This window comes from Ranitomeya imitator, chromosome 5, assembly GCF_032444005.1.
Source record: "Ranitomeya imitator isolate aRanImi1 chromosome 5, aRanImi1.pri, whole genome shotgun sequence".
Classification (NCBI taxonomy): Eukaryota; Metazoa; Chordata; class Amphibia; order Anura; family Dendrobatidae; genus Ranitomeya; species Ranitomeya imitator.
In genome coordinates, this window is record NC_091286.1 from 160,167,238 (window position 1) to 160,181,669 (window position 14,432).

The 14,432-nt window shown below is 45.5% G+C and overlaps 1 protein-coding gene across 1 annotated transcript in view; it reads left to right on the forward strand.

The window, feature by feature from the left end:
* Positions 1 to 14,432, forward strand: part of LOC138681613 (pecanex-like protein 2) — a 1,209,413-nt gene that overhangs the window by 1,145,461 nt on the left and 49,520 nt on the right. Inside the window, exon 30 of the mRNA XM_069769269.1 lies at positions 999 to 1,273. Within this exon, the coding sequence (XP_069625370.1) occupies positions 999 to 1,273 (275 nt within the window). The remainder of the gene's footprint in view (positions 1 to 998; positions 1,274 to 14,432) is intronic.

Sequence of the window (14,432 nt, forward strand, 5' to 3'; positions counted from 1 at the left end):
CCGAAAAGTATCGGATATCGCCGATACCGATACCCGATACCAATACAAGTCAATGGGACACTAAGTATCGGAAGGTATCCTGATGGTTCCCAGGGTCTGAAGGAGAGGAAACTCTCCTTCAGGCCCTGGGATCCATATTAATGTGGAAAATAAAGAATTAAAATAAAAAATATTGATATAATTACCTCTCCGGAGGCCCCTGGACATCACCGCTGGTAACCGGCAGCCTTCTTTGCTTAAAATGAGCGCGTTTAGGACCTGAGAATGACGTCGCGGCTTCTGATTGGTCGTGTGCCGCTCATGTGACCGCCACGCGACCAATCAGAAGCCGCGACGTCATTCTCAGGTCCTAAATTCCTAGAATGAGGAGTTTAGGACCTGAGAATGACGTCGCGGCTTCTGATTGGTCGTGTGGCGGTCACATGAGCGGCACGTGACCAATCAGAAGCCGTGACGTCATGGAAGTCCCTAAACGTGCTCATTTTAAACAAAGAAGGCTGCCGGTTACCAACGGTGATGTCCAGGGGCCTCCGGAGAGGTAATTATATCAATATTTTTTAATTCTTTATTTTACACATTAATATGGATCCGATACCGATTCCCGATACCACAAAAGTATCGGCACTCGGTATCGGAATTCCGATACCGCAAGTATCGGCCGATACCCGATACTTGCGGTATCGGAATGCTCAACACTAGTTGTAATGTAACAAAATATTTTTAAAAAATCATTGAAAGGACAAAAAAATTATAACAAATGAGATGGTAACTTATGCAGTGGAGATGTGGCTTGCAGAACAGGATAAGAATGTTTTAAAAGGGTTTGAATAACTTTTTGATAAACACATTAAATAGAGTTGAAAGGTGACTTTGAATTAAATAATTTTACTTCAAAAACATACCATTTTTTCTATATATCAATACCCCCTAATACATATGAACATATATGTTAGCCAGACTTATCTGTGATGTATAATTGTGTTATTGTGCTGTTGCAGGTAAATAAAGAATGTGTAAGAGGACTTTGGGCTGGACAACAACAGGAACTGATTTTTTTTCGGAACCGTGATCATGAAAGAGGGAGCATTCAAAACAACAAACATGTTTTAAGAAATTTAATCAACTCCTCCTGTGATCAACCCCTGGGTTATCCTATATATGTATCTCCACTGACCACATCTTACCTAGGGACACACAATCAACTCAAGGAATTATTGGGTGGACCCGTAAATTTTGACATTTTTACTTCATGGTTTCAAACAAAATGGCTTTTGTAAGTAAGAAAAACAAAATTATATGATAATTAAACAGCACGAGTAGCGTAAATGATGGAAGAAGGGCATCTAGTTTAACCTATTTTCAGGCGCTGTGTATTCTAAAATGTCCTTATCAGGTAGTTAACAGTTGTAATATTATGTCCAAAAGAAAGGTGTCCGTATCCAAATTTAACCCCAAATCCAAGTAATTAAACAAATCAGACATCATCATCATCAAATTACATAGAGTTCCATAGCCTTACAGGTTTGGCTTCATATCTTAATTCAAGTGGTGTCGTTAAAGGGTCGAAATTGACTTTTAGGATTGCTACCTCCAAAAGGTGGCACTGGAGTATCTGTCATCCTCTTCTGAAGAGTATATTTGCATATTTAATTTCCCAGGGAAGCACTGCATGGCTTATATATATCCTAATACCAATGTGGCACTGGGAGAAATGCTTCCTTTAAATCCTACATCCATATTTTCAAACAGAAAATCCACAACAGAATACAATAGCAGCATTGTGGATAGGATATACGAAATCTTATCCATACCCTGCACACTTGTTATCTACAGACTAGAAAACAGTCCAGAAAGTCCAGAAACTGAAAATGAAAAAAACTAATGAACCAATAAAAAATATGTTTTATTCAAATCTTCTACCACTTCTTCATAATGTTGTCAGTTTTGGTGAAGAATTATGGTGAAAGGTGCTGTTTAAAACAACTTAACAGTTTTTATAGTTACAATTTGATTGTTAGATACCCGAAAATTCCTAGATTCTATTTACTACCCAAAATTCATAAGCACCCTGTGTCCAATAGTCTCTGGCATGGGAGGGCTATGTGATTTTATCTGCATGTTCATTGATTATTATCTTAAACCACCTGCCCTCCCATGTCAGGGACTCTAGAGTAATACCATGAATCCTGGTCAGGACATCTGTAGAGTCAGATATGGTTTTGTTCACAGCAGATATTGAATCCTTATACATATGTGTATGACATGCGTATGTGTTAAAAGCTGCACGCTTATTTCTGGAGATAAGTCGGTTGGATGCTTCTTTGATAGAATTAATCTTGAAATTGCTTTAATTTATCTTGAATCATAACTTTGAAACTCATTGACAATTTTTATTTACAGAGGCAAAGCCTGTGCCCCTTTATACGCTATCCGGTCTCTAAGCCTTTGGCAGAGGCAGCCGCCCACCATGTGCAGTGCTGACACCGTTATATTGATGCTTTACTTATGATCTGGCAGGGTTCTGAGGTGAAACTTGGTTTATTCATGCATGGGTTAAATAACCCTTTTAACATAAAACTTACCAACATGTGGCATAGAAAAAATATGGAGTTTTTGGACATTTCCATTGTCATTGAGATTGAGGGCCAGATTCGTGTAGTTGTTTACCAGGAAAAAAACAGTAAATTCATTATTACACTCCTTTTCTACTCACATGCAATCTACAATAAGAACCATTCCAGTTCATCAGTTTCTTAGGGTGAGGTGGACTTGCTCAAATAATGATAGGTTTGAAGAACAAAACCAAGGATTTTAAAGATAATTTTTACAGAGGATATAGCCAATGAATATTGTACAGCTAGACTTGCGCTATATGAAAAACTTAAATCCTCTAAAGAAAAGACTAAATCTTATTTTAAAACTCGGTTCATATCAACTTTAAATTGTGAATGGGAGATCATCTAGAGTATTTTGACCAAACATTTGGCGGTTCTGAAAACTGACCCTATACAGGCTGCTGAGGGCCATTGATGACGGCAAGAAGGAGTAAAAATCTAAAAGATCACTTAGTGAAAAGCCACTATGTGGCAAAACCCAAAAACTTTTTGGGATCTAAAGAACAAAAGTGGGGTTGCTACCCTTTGTGGTGGTTGCCTTGCTTGCAACAACATAATAAGAGACACCGCCTCTTCATCAGCAGATGGGACAAAGGAATTAAAAATTACAAGCCATATATCATACAATATCACGTATGTTATTTATTATGTGACCTGCTTCTCCTCAAAAGTGTATGTGTGTTTAACTTCAAGCAAGTTGAGTATTTGTACAAGAGAGCATGTGAGAGACATCATGGCAGCAAAGGAGGTGGAGAATATCTCCCTGTTAAGGACTCTACCAACACTTTTTAAGATTTTTCATGGCTCTGATCCTTGGCACCTTAAGGTCCAGTGAGTTGATCGGGTCTACTGTGGTATTAAAGGAGGTGACATGAAATGAGTTCTTGCTCTACTTGAGTCAAGGTGAATAATAAATTTGGTGATGATGTCACCTGATGGGTCAAATGAGAAATTGAGCTTTGTCCCCTTATTATAATGTCTCTGATTTTAGTTTTAATTGTCTCATGCCCTTTTCTTTTCTTTTTAGGGTTTTTGAAATAATATGAAATTAACTGCATCCTTTATTCATTCAAGACCTTTCACATAGGGGTGTGTGGCATGGTGACTGGTCATGTGATTGATGGGCAGTATGTGTCGCAGAGGTGGGTGGCCCTGTGATGGAAGCCTGGGCATGTTTTGCTCAGCAGATCTACTGCTGAGGGATTTGTTTTTCATTGGGAAGGCTTCCAGGTGGCTTGGAGAGATGGGTGGGTCCAGTCACCTGTAATAGAGTACAGGATAGAGTATGTCACCACGGAATGTAGGCGCCGAGAAACAGCGGCACTTGTCATCCCTCTGTTATCCCTTGAGCTGTGTAGTCTCTAGGAACCCGCAACCTGGGGTTTAAGGGGTTACTGTGGTAAGCAGAGGGGATGCTAGGCAAACGGGGTCCCTTGTGCTCTGAGTCTTTTGCTTCAACAGTGCAGCCTATCCCGGTAGAACGATGCTCAGTCTATTTTTGGGTCTCCCAACAGGAATCAGGGGCTCTGCACTAGTACCGAGACATTAAAGGCATAGAGGTTTAGCCCAATCAAATGGAATAGCAGGAATTTATTTTTAAGACGTTCGGAGTTACAAAGCTATTGACTATGTTACGATTTTTATATTTAGTCAGATATTTATGCTTCACTACTTCCATGCTGTTCACCTTCTTTTTAACTTCTCCCACACTTTCTTCTTCATCATCCTCAGCAGCAGCATCTTTTCCATCAACTTCTCCTTCACCTTATTCATCTTCTTCTTCTTCACCTTCTTCGTATTATTATTTTTTTTTACATTCTTCATATTCTTTTTATTCAACTATTATTCTTCTTCATAATCAACTTCTTCATCTTCTTCTTCTTCATCATATTCTTATTTGTGACAGCCAGGCTTCCTGTAGTTGTTATCTATAAAAGTTTGAAGATTACACCTCCTGTTCTGCCTGTCACAAAAGATTTACAACAGGATTTGTTCGCGTTCAGTTTGGCCTGCAGCAGCAGGTTTTTTCCAGGGGCACCATGAGGAGGAACGGACTCACCCCCATACACTGCTTAGTCTTCTTCTGTTTATAATTTAGATAATATCTTTTGCTCTGATTTTTAGTCTTATGCTTAATGTTCTTCTGCTTTTTGTTCTGCAGCTTCTTGTTCTTCTGCTTCTCGGTCTTCAGGGTCGTCATCTTTAGGGTCTTGAACTTGGAAATGTAGCAGAAGGTACAAGAGCAAAAGACACTGCCGAGAACCAGCTGACGGTACTGGAACCCGGATGGCTAGCCGAAGGTACAAGAGCCAATGGAACTACCGAGGACCAGCTGACGTTACTGGAACCCGGTTACTAAGCAGGAGGTACCCGTGCCAGAAAGCACTACCAAGGACCACCTGACGTTGGTGGAACTCGGATACCCAGAAGGAGGCACCTAAGCCAAAGGATCTGCCCAGAACCAGCTGACGGTACTGGAACCAGGTTGGGGAGCAGAAGGTACAAGAGCAAAAGACCCTGCCGAGAACCAGCTAACGGTACTGGAACCCGGATGGCTAGCCGAAAGTACAAGAGCCAATGGAACTACCGAGGACAAGCTGACGTTACAGGAACCCGGTTACTAAGCAGGAGGTACCCGTGCCAGAAAGCACTACCAAGGACCACTTGACGTTGGTGGAACTCGGATACGCAGAAGGAGGCACCTAAGCCAAAGGCTCTGCCCGGAACCAGCTGACGGTACTGGAACCAGGATGGGGAGCAGAAGGTACAAGAGCAAAAGACCCTGCCGAGAACCAGCTGACGGTACTGGAATCCGGATGACTAGCCGAAGGTACAAGAGCCAATGGAACTACAGAGGACCAGCTGACATTACTGGAACCCGGTTACTAAGCAGGAGGTACCCGTGCCAGAAAGCACTACCAAGGACCACCTGACGTTGGTGAAACTAGGATACCCAGAAGGAGGCACCTAAGCCAAAGGCTCTGCCCAGAATCAGATGACGGTACTGGAACCAGGATGGGCAGGAGGGACTACCCGTGACAAAGACACTTCTGAGCAGCAACTGGCGGTGTTGGATCCCAGGGAATCCAGGAGAAGCAGAGTATAGGCTTAGGCCTAATTGGAGCCAGTTGAAAGGGAACCTTTAACCCCCAAAGGTGTTTGCAACTAAAAACCTCCTTGTGCGGCACGAATGCTGCACAAGGAAAAGGTGCCTCTTTTAATTATGCTCCTTGTACACGCTGAAGTTAACACTTATAAAATGTGTCCCCTCATACCCTGAAACAGTCCCGGAGGCGGGACTTTCCTTCTTAATGAGACGCAGCACAGCTGTCATTCACACCCCCTTGGCGCCGTGTGCCGCCTCCTCAGCATTGTTTGAATCTGTGCATGCCCATGAATCCCAGGCCTGCAGTGTGATTAAATCAGAAGACACTGCGAGGCGGGATCTCGGGCAGCGCGGCCACACAGGCACAGTCCACCTGACACCAAATGATGTCAGAAGACGGGCAGTGCTAACTGCACATGGCCAAGGATGAACCTAACAGCGCAGGCTACGGGACAGATTCAAACAACGCTGAGGAGGCGGCCCCTGGCGCCAAGGGGGTAGGAATGACAGCTGCGTTGTGTCTCATTAGGAAGGAAAGTTCCACCTCCGGGCCGATTTCACGGTGTGAGGGGACACATTTTATAAGTGTAAAGATCAGCGTGTGCAAGGAGCATAACTAAAAGTGTCACGGGGCTACCGTGACAGAGAGGTTCCAGAGAACCGCAGCGCTCTGGGCCTCGTTCACACTCGATGAACAGATGCTCTTCTCCTGAATTCTGACCTGGCTGTCTTGTGCCAGCAGGGCAGGAGTTAAACCTTGTTACTAAAGTTACTGAGAGCTATGTCTCTCAGCTGATTTGGTTTTGGTAATCTCCGCTCCTATATAGACTCAGCTTTGTCTACAACTGTTGTCAGTGATCAGTTCTGCTGCCTGGCTTGGAGTGAGAAGGAGCGTGGTATTAGGAGCTTGGAGGTTTATTTACAGAGATTGGTGTCAGCTGTTTTGGTTGCATGTTAAACCTGTTTTCCTTCCTAGTTTTTTCCTTCTCTTCCCTTCTCTGTGTTTCCTCTGTGGTTGTGTGAGCATTTGGTGAGTTTAAGACTTTTAGTTACCTTGTCTGTATACCCTGTTTAATTGTCGTATTTATACACTGGTGTAGTGCACCTCCCTTGGGGAGGAGAGGGGGCCACTGATAGGGCCTTCACAGGAGACAGGGATACGCTGGCGGCTCAGGCCTCCTAACCATTATAGGTACCCCTGAGATAAGGGAAAGCCAGCGCCCCATTACAGTGGCAGGGACAGGTGCGGGTCCCAGTACGCCGTCCTGCCCCTTTATCGCCGTTAACGGCGTGACAGTATTACTGACCCTAAAAATTTTCTTGGTCCACTATGGACGCCATTGCTGGACAATTGCAGCAACTCAGTCTAGAGGTGGCTGACCTCCACTCGGCGGTTGTACAGCGCACTCCAGTGGCCACTGCAGGGGTTGCTACACCTCCACAAGCTTCGCTAGAGCCCATAATTGCGTTACCTGACAGGTTCTCTGGGGGGCGCGACAAATTTGTTACATTCAGGGAGGCCTGTAATTTGTATTTTAGGTTGCGTCCTCACACTTCAGGTTCAGAGGAGCAGAGGGTTGGAATTGTAGTATCGCTCCTACAAGGTGATCCTCAGGCCTGGGCATTTTCACTTCCCGCTGACGCTTTGCCGTTACGGACTGTGGAGGAGTTTTTTTGAGCCTTAGGTCAAGTGTATGATGATCCTGACCGCGTTTCCCTCGCTGAGTCCACAATACGCCATCTTACACAGGGAGACCGGCCAGTAGAGGAGTACTGCTCTGAGTTTCGGAGATGGGCTACTGACACAATGTGGAATGGCCCTGCACTCTGCAGTCAATTTTATCAGGGCCTATCTGATAAAATAAAAGATGCTTTTGCCCTACAGGAGACACCAACGACACTGGAGGCAGCTATGTCTCTTGCGATCCGTGTGGACCGCTGCCTACGCCAGAGACTTAATGAATCGCCACTATTCAAGGGTAATTCAGATTTGGACTCATCAGAATCTGAGTCTCTAGGAGAACCTATGCAGTTGGGGGCGCTTCTCGTTCTAAGGGGGCTGCAGTAGTACGGCGTAAGGGAGGTGCATTTTTTTGTGGCAGAAGGGGTCATTATGTGAATGTGTGTCCTTCTAGAAGACAACCGCCGGAAAACTATAAAAACTATTGAGTCCGGGTTGCGGGGAGGTTGGCAACTCGGGTGTACTAGTTTCCTCCTTAGGTAAACCACAATTTTTCCTACCAGCCGAGATTCGTCTTGGTGAAAGTAGGCTCAATATCTCTGCCTTTCTGGACTCTGGGGCAGGGTTTAATTTAATTGATGCTGGGTTTGTTCAGGCACATGGGCTTAAAACTCAAGAGTTGTCTAGACCCATACCTATAATTGCTATTGATTCTGCACCTTTGAGCCAGGGGACTTTCACTCCGATCATCCTTGGGGTGAGCCTACAAATAGGGGCGTTGCACTCTGAGTCAATAGATTGTTATGTGTTGGGGGGTTTGCCGTCGCCTGTAGTTCTCAGTTTACCATGGCTCACGTTACACAACCCGGTGTTAAACTGGCAGACTCGGGAGATTACTAGATGGAGTGAGTTTTGTCAGGAACATTGCCTAGGCACTCGGCTGACCGGGTTGAGTTCTCAGGTTTTGCCAGAGTTCATCTCAGATTTTGAGGATGTATTCTCTGAGGAGGGGAGTCAAGAGCTACCTCCACACCGTCCTTATGATTGCGCCATACGTCTCATTCCTGGTGCTAAACTGCCTAAGAGTAGGCTATACAACATCTCTATCCCAGAGAGACAGGCCATGAAAGACTATATCACGGAGAGTCTGGCCAAGGGTCATATCAGACCCTCGTCATAACCCATTGCTGCCGGGTTCTTTTTTGTTAAGAAGAAGGACGGTGGTTTACGCCCATGCTTAGACTTCCGTGAATTAAACCAAATTACGGTCCGGGATTCTTTCCCACTCCCTCTTATTCCAGACCATTTAATCAAATTGTGGGGGCTAAATGGTTCTTCAAATTAGATCTCATGGGGGCATATAATCTCATTCGGATAAAGGAGGGGGATGAATGGAAGACGGCGTTTAATACTCCAGAGGGACATTACGTGAACTTGGTTATGCCTTTTGGGTTAAGTAATGCTCCTGCTGTGTTTCAACACTTTGTCAATGATATACTTAGTCACCTTATAGGTAGGTTTGTGGTGGTATATCTCAATGACATCTTAATTTATTACCCTGACCTCGAGTCCCATCAGGATCATGTACGGCAGGTCCTTCAGGTACTCAGGGACAATAAACTGTTTGCCAAACTTGAGAAATGCATGTTCGCGGTCAAAGAAATTTTGTTTTTGGGTTATTTCTTATCCCCCACAGGATTTCGCTTGGATCTGGCTAAGGTCAATGCGGTCTTGGAGTGGGAGCATCCTGAGGACCTTAAGGCCTTACAGAGGTTTTTAGGTTTTGCAAACTACTATCGCAAATTTATTAAAGACTTTTCAGTAGTAGCCAAATCTTTAACAGACATGACCAAGAGAGGCACGGACTTCTCTGTCTTGTCCAGTACGGCCTGCCAGGCTTTTGAGACTTTGAAGAAGTGTTTTTCCACTGCACCCATACTAATACAGCCTGACATCACGCAGCCATTTGTGGTAGAGGTGGATGCCTCTGAAGTGGGAGTGGGAGCTGTATTGTCTCAGCGGATTTCTCCGAGTAAGTGGTGTCCATGTGCATTTTTCTCAAAAAAATGTATCTCCTACTGAGAGGAATTATGATATTGGTAACAGGGAGCTGTTGGCAATTAAATGGGCATTTTGAGGAATGGCACCATTTTTTGGAGGGAGCACTTCACCCAGTCATGGTGATCACAGATCACAAGAATCTGTTGTATCTAGAATCTGTGAAGTGTCTCACACCTAGGCAAGCTAGGTGGTCTCTGTTTTTCGCCAGGTTCAGTTTCTACATTAAGTATAGGCCAGGAAGCAAGTATGTCAAGGCTGATGCGTTATCCCGTTGTTTTCTAGGGGGTGGGGTTAATTGTGAGCCAGGTCCTATACTTCAGAAGGGTATAATTGTCGCCGCAGTTAATTCGGATCTTGAGAGAGAGGTCCTAGAGGTGCAGGGGGACGCCCCAACAGCCTGTCCTTTAGGTAAACTTTATGTTCCTGCTAATCTTCGTCTTAGGGTCATTAATGAACATCATGATTCGGTCCTGGCCAGACACCCTGGAAGTAAAGTTGCTACGGACCTTCTCACTCGGCGTTTTTGGTGGTCTGGGGTAAATCATGATGTACAGGAATATGTCACTGCCTGCTGTGTGTGTGCGCGTTCCAAGACCCGTCATACTCGCCTCGTCTGGGTCTCTCCAACCTCTGGAGATTCCCAGTAGACCTTGGACCCATTTGTCAATAGACTTTATCACTGACTTACCGGTTTCTGAGTGTAACACAGTTATTTTAGTCATAGTTGACAGATTTAGCAAGATGTCACATTTTATTGCCCTTCCCGCGTTACCTAATGCCAAGACTCTAGCACAGATCTTTATCAAGGAGGTTGTGAGATTACATGGTGTTCCTTCAGATATTGTGTCAGACAGTGGGGTGAAGTTTATTTCTAAGTTTTGTAGGGCTTTTTGCAGCCGGCTGGGAATTCATTTGTCGTTTTCTTCAGCTTTTCATCCTCAATCTAATGGTCAAACAGAACGTGTAAATCAAAATCTTGAAACTTATCTCAGGTGGTTTATTTCAGAAAATCAGGAGGACTGGGTAAAGTACTTACCGTTGGCAGAGTTTGCAATAAACAACCGTACTCATGAGTACACTGGTAAGTCCCTGCTTTTCAGGGCATATGGTTTTCATCCTCAATTCAGTTCATTTAATAGGAAGGATTCCTTGGGGGTGCCTGAAGAGGAGAGGTTTTCTTCGTCCATCACGTCCGTATGGCAAGGGGTTCTGGATAAGTTAAAGAGGATGAGTTCCAGATATAAGAATGCGGCTGATCGGAGACGTATGAAAGTTCCGGACCTATGTGTGGGTGATTGGGTTTGGTTGTCCTCAAAGAATATTAAACAGAGAGTTCCCTCATGAAAATTAGGCCCTAGGTTTATTGGCCCTTATAGGATTGTGGCCGTCGTCAATCCTGTTGCATTTCAGCTCGCTTTATCTCAGTCGTTTAGGATTCATAATATTTTTCATCGCTCCTTACTCAAGAGGTTTGTGGCATCACCTAATCCATCACCTTTACCTCTCTCTCCGGTCCTTGTTGATGTAAATCTCGAGTTCCAGATAGCCAGGGTCATGGATTCTCGATTTGTTCGCCGGTCTCTACAGTATTTTATACATTGGAAAGGGTACGGTCCTGAGGAGAGGATGTGGGTACCTGCAACCGATGTCCATGCGGTTAGGTTAGTCCGGGCATTTCATTCAGCTTATCCTGAGAAACCTGGTCCTGAGGTTCCGGAGGTCCCTCGTAGAAGGGGGGGGGGCTGTCACAGGGCTACCGCGACAGAGAGGTTCCAGAGAACCGCAGCGCTCTGGGCCTCATTCACACACGATGAACAGAAGCTCTTCTCCTGAATTCTGACCTGGCTGTCTTGTGCCAGCAGGGCAGGAGTTAAACCTTGTTACTGAAGTTACTGAGACCTATGTCTCTCAGCTGATTTGGTTTTGGTAATCTCCGCTCCTATATAGACTCAGCTTTGTCTACAACTGTTGTCAGTGATCAGTTCTGCTGCCTGGCTTGGAGTGAGAAGGAGCGTGGTATTAGGAGCTTGGAGGTTTATTTACAGCGATTGGTGTATGCTGTTTTGGTTGCATGTTAAACCTGTTTTCCTTCCTAGTTTTTTCCTTCTCTTCCCTTCTCTGCGTTTCCTCTGTGGTTGTGTGAGCATTTGGTGAGTTTAAGACTTTTAGTTACCTTGTCTGTATACCCTGTTTAATTGTCATATTTATACACTGGTGCAGTCCACCTCCCTTGAGGGGAGATGGGGCCACTGATAGGGCTCGCACAGGAGACAAGGATATGCTGGCGGCTCAGGCCTCCTAACCATTATAGGTACCCCTGAGATAAGGGAAAGCCAGGGCCCCATTATAGTGGTAAGGACAGGTGCGGGTCCCAGTACGCCATCCTGCCCCTTTATCGCCGTTAACGGCATGACAAAGAGCCACCTTTTCCTTGTGCAGAGTTACTGCTGTACAAGGTGGCTCTTTCAGATACAAACGTCTGGGGGGAGGGGACAGGTTCCCTTTAATTTCAGTTGTAGTGTCAGCGTGGCGGTCGTAGGACACATTGCCGGATACACAGCTGGGGATCAGCTGACGTTACTGAAACCCAATAACACTGGGTCATATGTTTTGACTGTGCAGACGGCACTTCTGAGCAGCAACTGGCGGTGTTGGAGCCCAGGGATTACAGTTCCGGTGGTAGAAACATGAACGCAACAGGAGACCTGGATACTGTAGCCAACCAATTTTTTACTCTGGAAGAGGAGTTTCAAATTCTTGCGAGATCCAGGCCTTGTTCATTTTCAGAAAAGTAAGCCGAGCAACGTTATCGGAGGATAGTCACATTCGACGGTCTGTTAGTACACCACCTGTGGCAATAAAAGCGCGTTCCAATAATACACGAGCAGCAGGGCAAGCCATCACCTCCAATGCATATTGGCTAAGCTTTGGCCATGTATTCAGCTTAGAGACCCAAAACTTGAAGGGGGAAGAGCCGTCTGGGAGTACACTGAGAGGGCAAGCCATATAGCCTGTCAGCATCTGATGGAAACGTTGCCTTCTGCTGACTGGAGCTGTCTGTGATGGTGTAGACATTTGTGGCGGGCACAAAATAGTTTGCCAGGCACTGCAAGTCTTGGGAGTGGCCGATTTGGCTTTTGGAAGAGCCATGCTCCGAATGGGTGCCGAAGTGGAGGCTACAGGCACCGCAGTCTTCCCCCTCCCTCTCCCTCTTTGGGCTCTTCCTCAGAGCTGCTCCCACCACCTTCCTGTACCTCATGCTATGATGGGTCAAGGACCTCATCATCTACACTACCCTCTTCCACCAACTGCTTCTCCTGGGTAGTCTCGGTAGCACAGTATGCACCAGAAAGTGGCACCTGAGTCTCATCATCAGATGCGTACTGAGGTGTGCTGACTGGAGGCACTGGCCCACCCGCCTCATCAGATTCAGAGAGACAAAGCTGTTGGGCATCACTGCATACTGCCTCTTCTTCCATTTCTCCAATGCTGCTTGGCTGGCCCCCTCTTTCCAAGCCAAGAGATTCAGAGAACAGAAGTAGAGATGGCTCCTGTCCTGGGCTCTCTGACTGCCTGGGCAATTTGGCAGGTGGTGAAGAGACAGATGGGTGCTCTCCTGTGCTCTGTACCTGAGAGGATGTGGCACTAATTGAAGTCGATGCATTAGATGCCATCCATCCGATAACGGCTTCAATTTGTTCTTCCCGCAGCAGCGGGGTACGGCGATCTCCTACAAAGCTGCGCACGAAGGACTGTTCGCTGCTGAAACTGGGGGATGATGAGTCACCGGTGCTCGCAGCAGGCACAGAATCCCCATGTCCTCTCCCTGCTCCACGCCCACGCCCACGTGCCTTACTCCCTGCCTTATTCATCTTGGTAGACTGATAAAAATAGGCAGAAAAATAAAAAGGGCTTAGTGTCCTTATTCCTGAACTTCTCCTAACAGGTATAAGAAACACTAATTTTCTAAAGTGTGGACTAGACTATTATATGAGCTAATGTGGCCTACACAACTGTAAAGTGGTGTGTTTGGTGAACTTTATTAGTTTATTTTTTTTGCAGAACAGACTACAAAGTGAGCTGCACTCACACACAGTCCGTGCAGACAGCCATGAACGGCGCTGCAAGGCCAAAACAAGCTCCTCTATGTAATCCTGTATAGTGTTTTTCCACAATCTAGCAGGATACAGAGGGAAAGTCGCTAATAGGATAAATTTGAAAAAATGTGCAGCAGGCTGCACTAATTGAGAAACGGCCAATGAAACGGTATGAGGCAGTGACATACCCTGAGCTGACTACAACCGGCTGTGGCAGTAGAACAGACTACAGAGCGAGCTGCACTCACACACAGACCGTGCAGACAGCCGTGAATGGCGCTGCAAGGCCAAAACAAGCTCCTCTATGTAATCCTATACAGTATTTTTCCCCAATCTAGCAGGATACGGAGGGAAAGCCACTAATAGGATAAATTTGAGAAAATGTGCAGCAGGCTGCACTAATTGCGAAATGGACAATGGAACGGTATGAGGCATTGAAGCACCCTGAGCTGACTACAACCAGCTGTGGCGGTAGAACAGACTACAGAGCGAGCTGCACTCACACACAGACCATGCAGACAGCCGTGAACGGCGCTGCAAGGCCAAAACAAGCTCCTCTATGTAATCCTATATAGTGTTTTTCCACAATCTAGCAGGATACGGAGGGAAAGCCACTAATAGGATAAATTTGAGAAAATGTGCAGCAGGCTGCACTAATTGAGAAATGGACAATGGAACGGTATGAAGCAGTGACGCACCCTGAGCTGACTAAAACCGGCTGTGGCGGTAGAACAGACTACAGAGCAATCTGCACTCACAGACAGCCGTGAACGGTGCTGCAAGGCCAAAACAAGCTCCTCTATGTAATCCTATATAGTGTTTTTCCACAATCTAGCAGGATACGGAGGGAAAGCCACTAATAGGATAAATTT